Source organism: Pseudopodoces humilis, chromosome 6 (assembly GCF_049639895.1).
Source record: "Pseudopodoces humilis isolate 2021_Gansu_Grassland_sample_001 chromosome 6, ASM4963989v1, whole genome shotgun sequence".
Classification (NCBI taxonomy): Eukaryota; Metazoa; Chordata; class Aves; order Passeriformes; family Paridae; genus Pseudopodoces; species Pseudopodoces humilis.
The window spans coordinates 11,524,145-11,539,554 of record NC_142205.1 but is presented as its reverse complement, the minus strand read 5'-3'; the positions used below and the strand labels follow the sequence as shown (position 1 = coordinate 11,539,554).

The window sequence follows — 15,410 nt, the reverse complement described above, 5'->3', positions numbered from 1 at the left end:
GTAAATGCTTAGCTCTTTATAGTATCATGTAATTCATTGATCCTGTTTTTGAAGAGTGTTAATCCTGCAACAGATAATACGTTTAAGCTTGTTAATAACACAGCTAACTGCTTGTTTTCTCCCTGTTATATTTTCCCAGATGTTGACTTACTTTGCTGCATTTGAGGTATTCTTTGAAGAAAACCTGCCAAAGTTATTTGCCCACTTCAAAAAAAATAACTTAACTCCAGACATTTATCTAATTGATTGGTAAGACATAGAAAGTGTAATTAGTAAGTTTGTGTGACATACAGCTCTGTGTCAGTGTTCATGACAGAAACTGGAATGTTCTTACCTGGTTTAATAGTCTTCTAAGATAAAGGCTTTATTTTTTGTTCAGTACTTGAGTTGTCAATCCAAATCATTCCCACATGCTTCTGTGATGTTTGACATTTGCCTAACCTTTTTTACTGTACTTGTGTTAAGTTGGAAGGTTCTTTTGAAATACTGCCAGATAGCACTGTTCATCCATATTTAGTGCCAGTTTGGATTGATCTTCTGAGAAAATTTGTCTGTTGTATGTGCAGGTGTGTACCAGGGTTGTCTATTCAGAAAATATTGCCAGTCTTGCATTTGAAATGTATATTTTGTCCTGCACGTATCAGGAAAAGGGTAATTAAAACATTTGTCCCTACAACATAAAGCTACAGAAAAGCTATTCCCCTTAGCAGAAGGGAAATTAGAGTATTTTTATTAGATTAAACTGTCTTCTCTTTAAGTTCTAGTATAATTAGAACATTTTCCTTAGAGAGGAAAAAAAGACATCTTATTTGCACTTCTGCCAAATTTCAGTGAGGTATTATGCACTCCAAATTGAGTGTTTCCATTTGTGCCTATCAGACCTTGGTTTGGGGCAGTTAAAGTCTCTTTTCTGACTTCATTGTCAATTTTGGGATGACATGAAAGATTTTATGTGAAAAATTGGTTTGCCCTTATATTGTTGACAATGTCTTCTATTCTCAGGTATCTGACAAATACCTTAAGTAAAAGCATAAATTCCTAGTGATAACAGCAGGATTTTTTTTTCCTGAGATTAATAAGATGTTCATTTGGAAAATATTTGTAGTATCAGTGTGATTTTACCTGAATGAACGTCTCTGGCAGTGCCCTGATTTTTAAGACCTAGTTGGTTTAGTTGGTAGCACTCAACATGTTGCTGATCTCTTAGACAAAAACACGTTTCAAGTATATCAATCAATACAAGCTCAAAGTTTGAATACATATGATCATAGAATTTCTGAGGTATTGGAACAGTCCTCTGAGATCACCTAATCTAAACCCACTGCTCAAAGCACAGTCAATTAAAGCAGCTTGCTCAGGACCTTGTCCAGTTGGGTTTTGAGTATCTTCAAGGAACAATACTCCACAGTCTCTTCATGCAACTCTGTTTCAGTGTTCAACCACCCTTGTGGTTAGCAAGTTTATTATTTTCTTATGTTTAAAATGGAATTTCCTGTATTTCATTTTGTGCTTGTTGGCTCTTGTCCTTTCACTAGATACAACCAGGAAAAGTCATTTCTGTCTTGTTCTTATCCTCCTATCAAGTGTTTTCAGATATTTAGGCCCAAGCCATCTCTTCTCCCAGCTAAACAGTACCATCCTGCTCAGGCTCTCCCTCTGTGTCACATGTCCAAGCCTTTCATGACATTCATGGTGAGCTCCAGTATATCCTTGTCTCTCTTGTACTGGGAAGCTCAGAGCTGGCTTGTCAATGCTGAGTAGATGGATGACATGCCTTGGCATGCTGGCAGTGGTGTTTCTTCTGCAGCCCAGGAGTTTGTGAACAATCTTTGCTGCAAAGGCTCGTTGTTGGCTTACATTCAGCTTGGTGTCCACCAGAACCTCCCTGCCCTTTTCTGCAAAGCTGCTTTGCAGCCAGCTGGCTTCCCATATACACTTGTAATTGGGCTTACCTTCTACCCATATGCAGGACTTGGCATTTTCCTTTGCTGAACTTCATGGGACTCCTTATTCTCCAGTTGGCTTATTCTCCAGTGTCTCAGTGTTGGTGTGGAGTGGTATCAGCCACCTCTCCCAGTTTTATATCACCTGCAAACGTGCTGTGGGTACAGTCTAACCCATCATCTAGGTCCTTAATGAAGACATTTAAAAGTGTTGGATGTGTATCAAACCCTGGAGTACACTACCAGTGGACTGGTTCGAAGCTATACTTCATGTCACTAAATGACAACCTCTGAGCTTGATAATTCCAGCTAGTTCTCTATCCGCCTCACTGTTTGTTTATCTAAGCCATACTTCATGGGTTCATCAACAAGGATTTTCTGGGATACAATGTTGAAAACTTCAATAATATCAAGATACACAATGTCTATTCCTCTCCCCTCTTCCACCAAGCCACTTACCCCACTGGATAAGCTGTCAAGTCTGGTTGGGCACGATTTTGCTTTCATAAATCCATCCTGACTTCTTGCAATCATCTTTTTGCCCATAATATATTGTGAAATAATCTCCAGGACTTTTTCTTACATTACTTTCTTGGGGATGGAGATGAAGCTGACCAGCCTGTAGTTCCCTGGATCCTGTCTCTTGAAGAGATCCTTCAGGTCCTCAGGAACTTCCCCTGATCACTGGGATGTTTCAAAGATAATTGAGAGTGGTCTCAGAACAACATTAGACAGATTTCCCACGCACCTGTATATGCTGAATTTATTTAAATGCTCCCTAATACAATCCCTCTCCAGCTAGGGCAGGGTTTCTTCATTCTAGGCTTCTCCACTGGTCTGGAGAACCTGAGATTCCTAAAGGCAAGTCTAAGTAGAGACTGAGATGAAGGTGGCAGTGAGTACCACAGCTGTCTGCATGTTATTTGTCACTGGGTTCCTTGCCCTGTTCAGCAGTGGGCTGATGTTTTCCTTAGTATTTTTTGCCTTTCTGATGCAGGAAAGCCTTTCTTATTGTCCATAACATCCATTGGTCGATTCAGCTCCAGATGGACTTCTCGTGCTGCCTTTGCTTGATTTGTGTTGCACAGAGTGTGGTGTAATGTGGGATTTTAGTGATTTGGCTGTTACACTGGGATTAAATTTTAATGAATTATGTGTAGGGGAATTGTTGGAGGTTGTTAAGAATAGGCTCATTTCTCCCAACATTTAATGGGAGAAATACCATGAGCAGGATTTTTTGACTGAAGGCTGAGAATATTAAAATGAAGTAGATCTGTGCACAGAGAATAGAAAAAGTACTAGTATTGAGATAGAAGGGAAGAAAGAGAGCAGAGGCTGGTGTGTTCAGTGATAAGAGGAAAGATGTTGAAATTGTATTGCCTCAGTGTTGTGAAAGCCTGTGTGTGGAGAAAGCAATTGAATAAAAGGGACATCAGAGTAAAATGACTGTAAACATGTTGGAGAGTAACTGGATAGACAACACTGAAATCACCAGGTTATTGTATTTTTAATGGACAACAATGTCAATAGCAGTCCAGAAATTACATCAGCCTGTTACATGATGAGGATGGTCACCTTACCAGCAGGGACACAGACAAGGCAGAGATATTTAATGCTGTCTTCGCTTTGGTTTTTAACAATGATGATGTGCTTTGGTGGTCCCAGAGCTGTGAGCTGGGAGACCAGGGCTGTGAGGATGATAAACTTCCATTCGACCCTGAACTTGTGTGGGATTTGCTGCTCCAGCCTGATGGGTCTATAGGGCCTGATGGGATTTATCCAAGAGCTGGCTGATATCATCATGAGACCTCTCTCAATGATTTTTGAACAGTCTTGGGAATCTGGAGAGGTTCCATTTGTCTGGAAGCTGGCAAACATTGTCCTGATTTTCAAGAAGGGTGTCTCTGGAAACTAAAGGCCTGTCAGAGTCACTACAGTGACTGGTGAAATTATGGAGAAGGTTATTCTGGGACATATTGAAGGACACCTGGAGGATAGCACAGCCAGTGCAGGTTCACAAGATGAAAGTCTTGCTTCACAAACTTAATTTCCTTTTATGACAAGGTTACCCACCTAGTTGAGTATATGTGATATTTTTAGACTTAAGTAAAGGTTTTGATACCATCTCTCACAGTAACCTGTCCAGATTCTGTATCTGGGATGGGGCAATCCTGGATGTATGGACAGAATGGGGAATGAGGTGCTGGAGCAGCACCATGGAAAGGGACCTGGGGGTCCTGGTCAGAGGCAAGTTGAACATGAGCCAGAAGTGCCCTGGCAGCCAGGAGGGCCAGCCCTGTCCTGGGGGGCATCAGGCACAGCCAGGCCAGGGAGGGGATTGTCCTGCTCTGCTGTGAGCTGGGGCTGCCTCACCTCGAGTGCTGGGGGCAGTTTTGGGCACCACAATATAAGAAACAAAGTTCACCATTAGAGAGTGTTCAAAGGAGAGCAATAAAGATGGTGAAGGGCCTTGAAGGGAAGCTGTGTGAGGAGTTGCTGAGGTCACTTGGTCTGTTCAGCCTGGAGAAAAAGAGACTGAGAAGAGACCTCATTGCAGTTACAGCTTCCCTGTGTGGGGAAGAGGAAGGGCAGACACTGATCTCTTCTCTGTGGTAACAGTGCATGCAGCTATGTCAAGGGAGATTCAAGTTAGATATTAAGAAAAGATTTTTCTTCCCAGAGGGTGGCTGGGCACTGGAACAGGCTCCCCAGGGAAGTGGTCAGAGCACCAAGCCTGGCAGAGTTCAAGAAGAACTCTTCAAGTTTCAGACAGTGCTCTCAGGCACATGATGTGATTATTGGGGTGGCTCCTGTGCAGGACCAGGAATTGGACTCAATAATCTTTGTGGGTCCTTTCCAACTCAGGGTACTCTGTGATACTATGGATTACTAGCTGGATATGATACTGTCATAAATAAGGTGATTGCTATGTAGGAGAGACTAAAATTGAACATCCTTGTAGTATAGACATGTTATATCATGCTATTGTCTAACTTTACATTGTCAAGAAGAAATCCTGATAAACTATACCAGAAATTAGAGATATAGAAAAAAATACTGTTTTGACAGAAGATTGAAGGTTTGCATTCCCTTCAGCAATTTTGCTTTAATAGAATACTTATTTTATTTTCTTAAGTAAACATTTACATGATTGATTGTTCTCTCTTAGTACATATATAGGGAAGAAACCAAACACAAAACAAAAACCAAAAAGAAAAATGGACTGACTTGTGAGTGAAGAATTGAAGTGATGAAGTCTGTGTTGAAATGTCATTGAAGTCTTGAGGCATATCAGGTCCCTCTTTTGTTACCTCTGTGGGTGTTGTTAAGAGCTTTTGAAAGAGACTTCAGTGAGGAGTGACTGTGGAGTGTGCTTCTCAAGGTCTTTTTATCAGTGAACTGGCAATTAACATTTCTTGCTGACTACCTGCATCCATATTCAAGCTGTTTATTTTAATTTCAAGGACAATTTACCATGTTCCTTCCCATCCCTAGAGAATTACAACAGTGATCTCACACAGGAATGTAGGCTATTCAAGATAGATCTGCCCAATACTGTATTAAGTGTTTTCACACTTGTATTGAACTACACAGCTCATACTGCTCTGTCCTTAATTTTGTTAGATGGTGCAGGTTTTATTTATGTTAAACTTATATATTTTATATATTATTAAACTTATATATTTTACTTAAGTATATGTGTAAATGTATTCTTATGTGTGTGCATGTATACAAGTACGTAGTTTCTACTTCAAAATACTTTGATCCTGTAGGAAGCAGATTTAGATTTTTTTTTCCTTAAATTGCCACTAAGAGTGTGACTGCAGTGTATTTTAAGTCAGGGAAGAATATGGTACAGCATCTCTTTGAGTAGGCAGACCTTTTGCTTGTAGGTAAAAATCTCTGTGTAACAGCCTTGCCCTAACATTACTTTTATTTAAATGAATGTTTGTTTTGAGCTCATAGGGATGCCTGCTGCTATTCCAGTGGCTGGTGTGGTTACTGTGCAGGCATGTGTGCAGTAAATCTCAGCTGGTGCCAGCTCTGGGAGGCTCCAGTAGCCAGTGCCGCACAGACCAGTTGCTGGGAAACCTCCTGCTCCTGCCACAATTAGAGTGGAGACAGCTAGTCTGCTTTGTGCTTCTTCCTGTAACCCATGCTGCAGGGAACAGCAGTAAATTGATGTGCTTTAATCATTTTTGAAGGGATATGTTCCAAGAAAAAGAAGGCCGTAGGTGGGCCCAACTGCGCAGGTTTTCTTGGAGCTGGTAGAGGACTTAGGGAGGAGACCCCTGTCTGCCAGTTTAGTTCCACTGCTGCCTTCTATGATGGGAAAACTCCAAGGACTGAATAGTTTAATTAAAGGCACTGTGACATGATTATCGGGGGACACCTGCCATAATTAAGGCATCCCATTTAAAAAGGACCCACGTGCTTTAAGCCTAAACTCCAACTGATAAATCTTGTTGGAAGAATTCAAAAACTATACAAGGTTTTACTTTTTTTGGTGAGTGTATAGGGAATCAGGAGTGAAAAAACATAAAGAGTAATGTGCAGTCAGGTTCACAAAGAACAGAGGGGAAATAGTGTGTCTGAATAGCCCAGTTTTGGCCTCTCCCTCTGTCAGCTGATGTTCCACAGGCTCTTGTGAGCAGAGTAGAATGTGGATTTGCCAAGGACACATGCTATCTATTTATGGCCTGCTGCTGCTATACAAACACCTCTTTATCCCTACTCAGGAAAATAATTTTGGCAGTAATTATAGCCAAGGGCTGTGTTTGTAATGATGGATTGATCAGTGGTTCTTTAGTATTACATGGACTGTGATTGTGCTCTGAACATGAACTTTCTGTTGACACCATGTGCTTGTTAGGATAAAAGTTCAAGCCACTTTGTGTGGCTGTTTTTAGTGGGCACTTCTGCTAAGGTATGTAGAAGTTTGCTTCCTGTTACTTTGAGAAAAGCATAGTCCATGCCCTCCAAAAAAATGCTCTCTTGCAGTCAGTATTTTATATTAAGTAGTATTTACTCTTTTTTTTTTCCAAATAATAAAGTAAGTGCTTCTCCTTTTTTTAGATTGTAATAATTTAAAAATTTACAGACATGGGAAAGGAAGGTGCAGTGCAAGAATACATAAAATCTGATTTGCATCAGTGTTGTGTGTGAGTTGCCAGTCCAAAATCTGGCCTACCTGTCTGCATTGCTCTTGCTAATATCTTACGAAGACTTTTTATTAGAAAGAAAAGAGAAAAAAAGAGAGGGGTGGAAAGAAAAAGCAAAGGAAAGAAGCATGGAGCTTATGATTATCAAGGTAGCAGTGGTTTGCTTTCTTGATGACTTCATAGTCATACGCTTTTGCTGTGAGCAGCAAATCGGGACTTCATGCATCAGAAACAGGTCTGGGGAAGAGCAGGAGCATCTGGTGCTTGTTTTCTTCCTCTTCCAAACAGGAAGAGGCCAGGAGCCTGCACCTGCATTGCTCTGACACTGGACATCTCTATATGAGTGAGCTGTGTTGTCTGCACCTGCAACTTAGGGTGGGTTGGAAGAGAGCTGCAGACAGAAGTCACCCTGCGGTACAGTGACAGCAGGTCATGTGCAAGGAGTGTGCCAGTGCTGCTGAAAGATGCTGCTGGAACTTCCTCAGTCTGGCAGCTCCAATAAATTCCAGCTGAGTTTCAGACCAGTAGCTCAGAGGTCTAATAAAAAAAAAGTCTTTCAGTAGGAAATGTTTGGAGGGATGAAGTGCTGTATTTGTTCTAAGCAGTGATTCCTACTGACCTTTCACTGCTTATTCTAGGGGGCCCAGTCTCTGCTGTTAGGGTTTGATGCATCAATTCCATGCACATATTAATGAAAGTTAATTGCCTTGTTAAGTTCCTGCAAATGGTGCTTCCTTGCAAATTATGAAGAGCTCAATTGCAAATACCTGACTTGATGTGACAGCTTTTTTGATGTGAGTAAATCCTTTCATACAAAAGAAATGTCCTAATAAATAGTTCTTTATTCTGACAGTTAATTTTCTGCATAGTTGGAGATTTAATACAAATGGGTTATTCAGGTTAGGTCTGAATCATGACAGAATAATGGCTTTTGTGAATAAAAACAGGTCTATAAAGTTGGCATTGTTACTTATCTGTAACCAGGACTTGTTTCTGGCTGGGTGTTTGCCTGCTACTTGGTGACCAGGAAAGGACTCAGTTGAATTACTTCCTATTATACTGTTCCTTTTAAGTTGAAAACATTTTTGCTATTTCCTCTGTGTGTATGTGTGTGTGTGTACAGACAAAAGTCTTAATTCTACCATGTAGGTATTCTGTGGCAGTATGCTGACTGTGCAAAAAGACTGAAAGAATGTACGAAGTAAGTGAAGTCTGCAGTGCAGAATGGGCCTGTAACCCAAAGAAAGAGCTTGTATCATGCTCTTCCTACACCTTCATGTATGTGATGAACAAGTCTGTGGGTTTTTCATCCCAGACCTATACTTCTTGTTCATTTAATTTTATAATTCTAACTTAGCTTTTTGGAAAACAGGATTTAAAATGTTTCCACTTGTTATAAGATTGCAATGAGATGTAAAAATAGGAAAACCAACAAAATCCTAAGGATCATAAACCTGCAATTCACTTGTCACCTGCATTTGTGCAAATGCTAGTTTCGTCAGGATGTTAATAAAATGAATATATTTTCCTTTTTTCTAAGTGTGGTGATTCACACAGAACCTGTGTGTATACTTAACGACACATCATTCAAATAAATTTTTTTATAGTAAAAAGCAAATAATGCAGAAAACCTTTGATTATTAGACTTGGCTGTGAAAATACATTACTTCATATTCTATACCTATATGTATGTGTGCGTATATCTGTTCCATTTTATCTTTTTAATGTGAATCCAAATTTCCCAAATAAATTAGAGGGGATAGAGGGCAGTTTTAAATACATGAAAACTACTGTTCAACTCAGCATACTTGAAAAGGAGTTTTTTGTTAAAAGCTGTGGGAAGGTTTGATTGAAATTTGAGCCTTTGCTGACCTCTGCTGGGGAGAGAATTCTTTGCAGTTTTACAGAGATTTTTGTGCAGTGCATCTTTGTAAAAGTAATTTCTGAATTCTGAAGGAAAAGGCCACTGTAAGTCTTTCCTCTTATATACTGTAAAACAACTCCAGGAAGCTTAATTCTCATCGCTTGCTGTTAGGTCATTGTTGGTGGCAGTGCTCCAGCTCTGCTGTGCAGAGAGATGTTGGATAAAGGAGAGAGGAGGGAGCAACTGTACATTTCTGGCTGCAAGGTTGTCAGAAATGTGCTCATGGTAGTTAATGAGAATGGAGTTTTAGCAGCTGGGAGGAGGCTGTTGCTTCTGGTGTCACCCTTTCTCTTCAGGGATCACATCCGTACAGGTACACTGAGCCACCATCTTATCACCACTGTCTACACCTGCATACACCTGGACGTCCTGCTTTGCCTGTTTCTCTCAACTCAAGGGAGTTCAAGCTGATCCTTCCTCAAAAACTCATGATATTATTACTTTGCCAGTAAATCAAGCCTGGAACTCAAGAGTTAATTTTACTCATTTCCTTTATCTGAAACACAAAATTCCCATTGCTGTTTGTCTTGAGGTTCAGCTTTTTGAGTTTTTGCAACTAAAACTGCATCAATTTTCAGCTTTGAAGTGATGATTAAATAGGCCTTTTATTACATCTGTGGTCATTATATGCCCATTATAGAACCCTGTGTATTGTTTCTTCTGGCATGATCCAAGAAAATCAAACCATGAGACCAGGCCTTAATGGTTGTACAATTTTATATTTTTTCATGGATTAGTGTGCTGCATCTAACAGAAGTATTTCTGAAATATAGAAAGAAATATTAAATCACAAATATTTGAGAAGCCTCAAACTTACTGATGATTGCCATGTGTACTTCTGTGAGTAACTGAGACTTCTTGTCCAGTAATTCTGAAAATTTTTTTCTGCCTTTCAGGATATTCACATTGTATAGCAAATCTTTGCCACTAGACTTGGCTTGTCGTGTCTGGGATGTGTTCTGCCGCGATGGAGAAGAGTTCTTATTCCGTACAGCGCTGGGAATACTAAAACTTTTTGAAGATATTTTGACCAAAATGGACTTCATTCATATAGCTCAGTTTTTAACAAAGCTACCAGAGGACTTGCCTGCAGAAGAATTCTTCACATCTATTGCTGCCATTCAGATGCAAAGCAGAAACAAAAAATGGGCTCAGGTAAAGAGGATGTCAATCTTTGGTAACTGATGATTTTACTTTACTCATAAAAATGGGTTTTGGCAACATCTGGAAGAAGGTTTTAGCAGAGTTAGTGTTTGATTTTATGGGTAGGTAGGACTGTGTAGCTCACTCCATGCTTTTAGCATACATTGAGATGAGTGGATTCCCTCAGCTTAATCTCCTCTGGAAAGGGAGAGCCCTGTCAACATTCAAAATTGAAATATTGAATGACATTTATGAAGTAAAAAGTCACACAACTTTGAAAATTTATTAATTACAAAGCTGCTGGCAATATTGCAACTTGATACTTAAAATCAGAATTCCACTCTTTGGGAGAATATGACAATTTGTCAGGGCACACATCATATAGTCATTTTTATCTTCTTGAAGATCTCTACTCTGCCTAATTTTGGGCTCTAAAGAAGTGATTGCATCTCTGACTTCCTTATTGGGATTTAGCATGTGATTTCAGAAATTGTTTCATCGCTGTAATTTCAACTAAATTCCAGTTTAAAGAAAAAAGATGTGTCATCTGAACGTGGAAATCATTAAGTGGCTGTAGCAGCCATTCATGTTGGAGAGAGGAAGCTCCCTCTTTTTCTTTTCCTCTTTGTTCAAAGCAGCAATACAGTCCAATTTGTGAGGCATTCCATAATAGACCTCTTCCCATTTTATCCAATTGCTTTTTTGCAGAGAAAACAAAAGGTGGTGTTAAACGTAGTGGCTGGGGAAATCCAGCTGCAACTGGGTGTTTCTGGTTCCTGGGGTAGCAGTTCCTGTAGATGCTGGGGATTGCCAGCTTTATCTTTGAGATGAGGATTTCTAACCTTCACAGCAGGAGTGGCTCCACAGGTTTTTCAGTTTTCTCACCTTCCTTGAACATACCATGTGTGCATGAGGATTGCATTCCAAATAACTTCCCAGCTTGCTGCTACTTCCCTCATGGGAAAGGAGAGATAAGGATCCTGTTGTGCCAAATACCCCAAATCACAGGCTTTGAAAGTGTGTATTGGAGGGGGAGATGGAGTTTAAACCTATCATAAATGTGTTTCTATCCACCATGTCACAAGGACTTATGGGAGAGGTCTCTTGTCAGTGGCGAAGTTCTCTAAATTTAATTACATGTGATAGTTACAATAGTACTGCTCAAACATAATTGGGAACTCTTCAGAATGAATTTATGAGTAATTTTTTTAATCTAATGCTTTTCTTCTCTCTCATTTCTTGAAATGTCTAGATACTGGCTGCTCTGCAAAAAGATAACCGGGAAATGGAAAAAGGAAGTCCTTCACTCAAACGTTAATGTTGGGTTTGCCTCCAGTGACTCCCGGGAAAAGAGCTAAAGTGGCAAAAGTACTGATTACTGTCTGACATGTGAGCCTGCAAATCAAAGTGTTAGTTCAGAGTTATATTTAGTAGTAGAATAGCCTTAAGGGGGAGAGAAGAAAAACGAGGAGGAGGAGTGAAAAAAAAATGAAAGAAACAAGGACATTAGGGGATAAACCCCTTATAAATTAAACCTAGGCTTAGCCTTAAATTTTTAGTAGTATGAGCATATGCTGTGGAGAGCATTACACATTCTGTACTTCTGATGAGGGCAGTGAAACAAAATAATATCAAGGGTCTAAGAAAAAAAATTTCTAAATTTTTTTTTTTAGATGTTTTAAGATTGGACATTCAGCAGTGTTGGTTGCTTTGACAGCTATTCCCGTTTCATTCTTAGGCAGGATATATTTCCAATACCTGTAACAGTAGCTGGATCTGGATTTTAGATAACTGGTGCTGGAATTTTAAGGACCATTTCTTAAGAAATGCTTCTGATTTTATAGGCTGTGGGTCCCATTTACCAAAGAAATCATGTAGACATAGAACTACATTCCTTTCTTTAATAAGAAAAAGTTAAGTAGAAGGTAAGCTTGGAGGAGAAGTCAAACTAGCAGTGCAAAATTAATTATTCTTCAAGATGCCTTGGAAATTTATTTTTCCAATCTGGATGCATATGGAGGAAATTCCATCCATCAGACTAGATTCCAAACTCACCAAGAGGGTTCTAGTATTAAGGTGGCATCGTTTCCCAATTGTGCTCTCTTTCCTCTGCTTAAAGCCGAGGTCACATACTACTAAATGCATGTTTCCACGTGTCTGTCCCTCTCCTGGCACCCTGCTCTTTTGGGATGTTCTTGCCTACCAGCTACTTATTCATGTGCCATGTGTCCAGTCATGGAGATAAAACTGGACTTAGCAGATAAACTGAGAAATGGTTAAAGCAACTTTGGTAGCTTTAAATCCAGCTTTGCTCACTGGCAGAACTAAGGAGGAAGAGCAGTAGGAGAACAGTTGATGTTTGCCAGTGTTGCTGCAGAAAAGGTTTTGTGTAATCTCCTGAAGCTGCTGCTGCTGCCATAGTGGGAAAGTTATGTGGAGCTGATCCATAGAGTGACAAGTGAAAGAAATTCATTGGGAAACGTGCCAGACACCATCAGAAGAAGTACAAGCTGTCATTTCTGAGCGTTTTATCCGACCCCTAATACATGAGAGTGAGTTACAGCAGCAGCAGCAAACTGCTGTTACATAAATCCCTCATACATCTTAGATCCTCTCTGCATTCAGGTGAATATTGAAGGGCAAATCATGAGTGCCTCTGATTTACAAGAATGTTTATTGCATAATATATAGTGTAAAGCCTATTTTATACTAATGATAATGATTGAAAAGGGAAATGTAATGAAGCAATATTTGTGTTAACTGTGAACAGGCATTACTAAATCCTCCAGCTGTATGGTCAGCAGTTTCCCAGTGCTCATCAGCTGATTTATGCTGATTATTTTGGCATTGTCTGAATAAAACCAAGAAGAATAGTTGCACACTGCTCAACTCAGCATACAGTGTGAAGGACTGTGGGACATAATCAAAACACACTGTCCTTTGGTGTACAAACATTATTTCTATGAGGGATAATTTGATTGTAACTTTAAGAAGAGTGAGAACAAGACTCCCTGGTAAGTGAGGACTCACAATCACTTTGAAAGATGTGTAATGCAAATGCAGCCTGCAAGTCCGATACCTCACTGACCTCTTCTCCTGTCCACTTCATGTAGCTGGTGTAATGGATGTGGTTTTTTGTTGGTCATCTTAATTCCTCCACAAGACATCTTCTAGGTCATCACTTACTGAAAATAGACATTAAGATGTGATAAGAAACATGTTAATTCACTCAGAATTTGTACAGAATTTGTCCTCAGTGACTGGTACTTGTATGCTCCATTGCTTTGAAGTGCAATAGAAAGCAGGAAGGTCAGTAAGTGTTTTTTAATATTACTTTTTCTATTACTACAACAAATATGCCTTTCCACAAAGAATACGAGAGGCCTACCATCCAAAACATTTGCACTATGCTTTTAAATGGTTTATTGAACACAGAGATCACTTTTTCCTCAATATACGTATTTAGGTGGTACTGTAACTGGCTTTGTGATTTAAGTCTTCATTGCAACTACATTTGTATCTTCTTTTAAAGCAAGTCTACAAGTGTGGTTCATTTGTCTGCTTAAAAATGCATTTTTTAGCTACTAGGTATCTTGGCAGCCATTGACAGCCTGTTCTTTTTCTCTTCTCAATAAGATGTTGAATGTAACAATGACAGTGGGCATAGTTGTGGGGAAAAGGCCTGCTGCAACACTTGTGCACTGTTTGTTACTTGCAAATGTAATTACTTTGTTTTGTGATTTGATCTGTTCTTAGAAGTTGTATATATTTTCTAAATGATTTCTTTGTGTATATAAGGTATGTTCTTTAATGAAGAAACAGCAATGCAATAAGGAGCTTTGCACAGTTTGTTTTCAAACAAAATACATGTGAAAAAAATCACCTGCCTAAACATGCAATTATTTCAACTTCTCAATAACTTGATTTGAAGGTAATGCTTGAATTTTGATAAAAACAGAGCTGAGTAGTAATGGCATAGAATTTCTTGCCATTGAGCTTTTCAAGTTTATTGCAGTATACGAAATCTCTTAATTAGCTAATACAGAAATCTTCTTTAAGAAATTCAGGGAATTGCATAAAAAAATTGACAATTTTATTGTCCAGGTACTTGAAAGTATCTGTAACAATATGCATGAGATTTTCTTTCATGGAGCAAATGTCCCCATCACGCAAACTTTCGTTTCTTCATGAGTTTAAAGAAAAATAAAACTGCTGCAATTCATGAAAAGTACCACTGTACATGCAGCAGATCAGAGAAACCAGAAAACTCCAACCAGCTTTGGGATTCTTTACAATCTGCACTTTATAATAAAGCAGTTTTGCAACTTCAATCTGCAGTCAATCATTAATGTTATTTCATTTAGTAAACAATTTCATTTGGAAAAAAAAGGTACCTTGTAACAGCTTATTTTTGAATGTTTTAAAACAAGAATGATATATAGAGAAGTGTTGGTACATCTCCTGTACATCATGTTTAAATTGGGTTATGTAGTTACCACGTTTGTTTTGTTTAGATATGTGTATCAAACTGGAACTTTTTTCAACTGTAAATAAATGGTTTTGTTAAATAAAGTCATGTAAAGTTACCTTAATCCACTGTTGTCAGTGTAGTTCAGATATTAAAAATTCCAGTACTGTTCTTCACAGGTGGCTTTAGAAGTTTTTGTCTGTTCAGAAAGAGAACTTTGGGCCAGTTGTGTGTAGAAGGTAGAGGACTTTTTGTTGATGCTTTCCAAGTTCTCATGTTAAAATACTTGCTAAATTCCCTGAGACATTTAGAGGATCCCATACTTACTGTGCCTATGGTTTTATCCCTTTTTATACGTCTTTCTCTGGACTAGGCCTGAGGTCTGATAAATATATTGTGAAAAATATTTGTAAATATACCTTTGTGGCATGCACAGAACTCAGGAATGCTTAAATATCTTGTCCTGCCTTTGTTTGAAAAGGCGAAATCTTAGTTTACTGCAAGTTGCGTAGTCACAAAGCTTTTTTTTCCACGCCTCAGCCTGATGTTTTCTGCGTGGGCCGGGAGGAGCAGAGCTGGGAGAAGAGCTCTGTATCTCCGCTCCCCGCCGGGGCAGCAGCGGCCGGACAATGCCGGCTCCTCCCGCGGCCCCGCCCCGCTTCTCCCGTTGCCGGGCACCCGCTCGGCCCCGCCCCTTCCCGTGCGCAGCCCCGCCCCCTGGCGGGCGGCCCCTGCGCGGTGGCTCCGCTGGGGGCGGCCCCTCCCATTGG

At 39.6% G+C, this 15,410-nt stretch overlaps 1 protein-coding gene across 1 annotated transcript in view; it reads left to right on the top strand.

The window, feature by feature from the left end:
• The window catches only part of TBC1D14 (TBC1 domain family member 14), a 65,521-nt gene extending 50,757 nt beyond the window's left edge, over positions 1-14,764 (top strand). The window contains exons 12-14 of the mRNA XM_005517856.3: positions 140-249; positions 9,926-10,184; positions 11,425-14,764. Of these exons, the coding sequence (XP_005517913.2) occupies positions 140-249; positions 9,926-10,184; positions 11,425-11,490 (435 nt within the window). The 3' untranslated portion in view covers positions 11,491-14,764. The remainder of the gene's footprint in view (positions 1-139; positions 250-9,925; positions 10,185-11,424) is intronic.
• Positions 14,765-15,410: the final 646 nt, after the last annotated feature.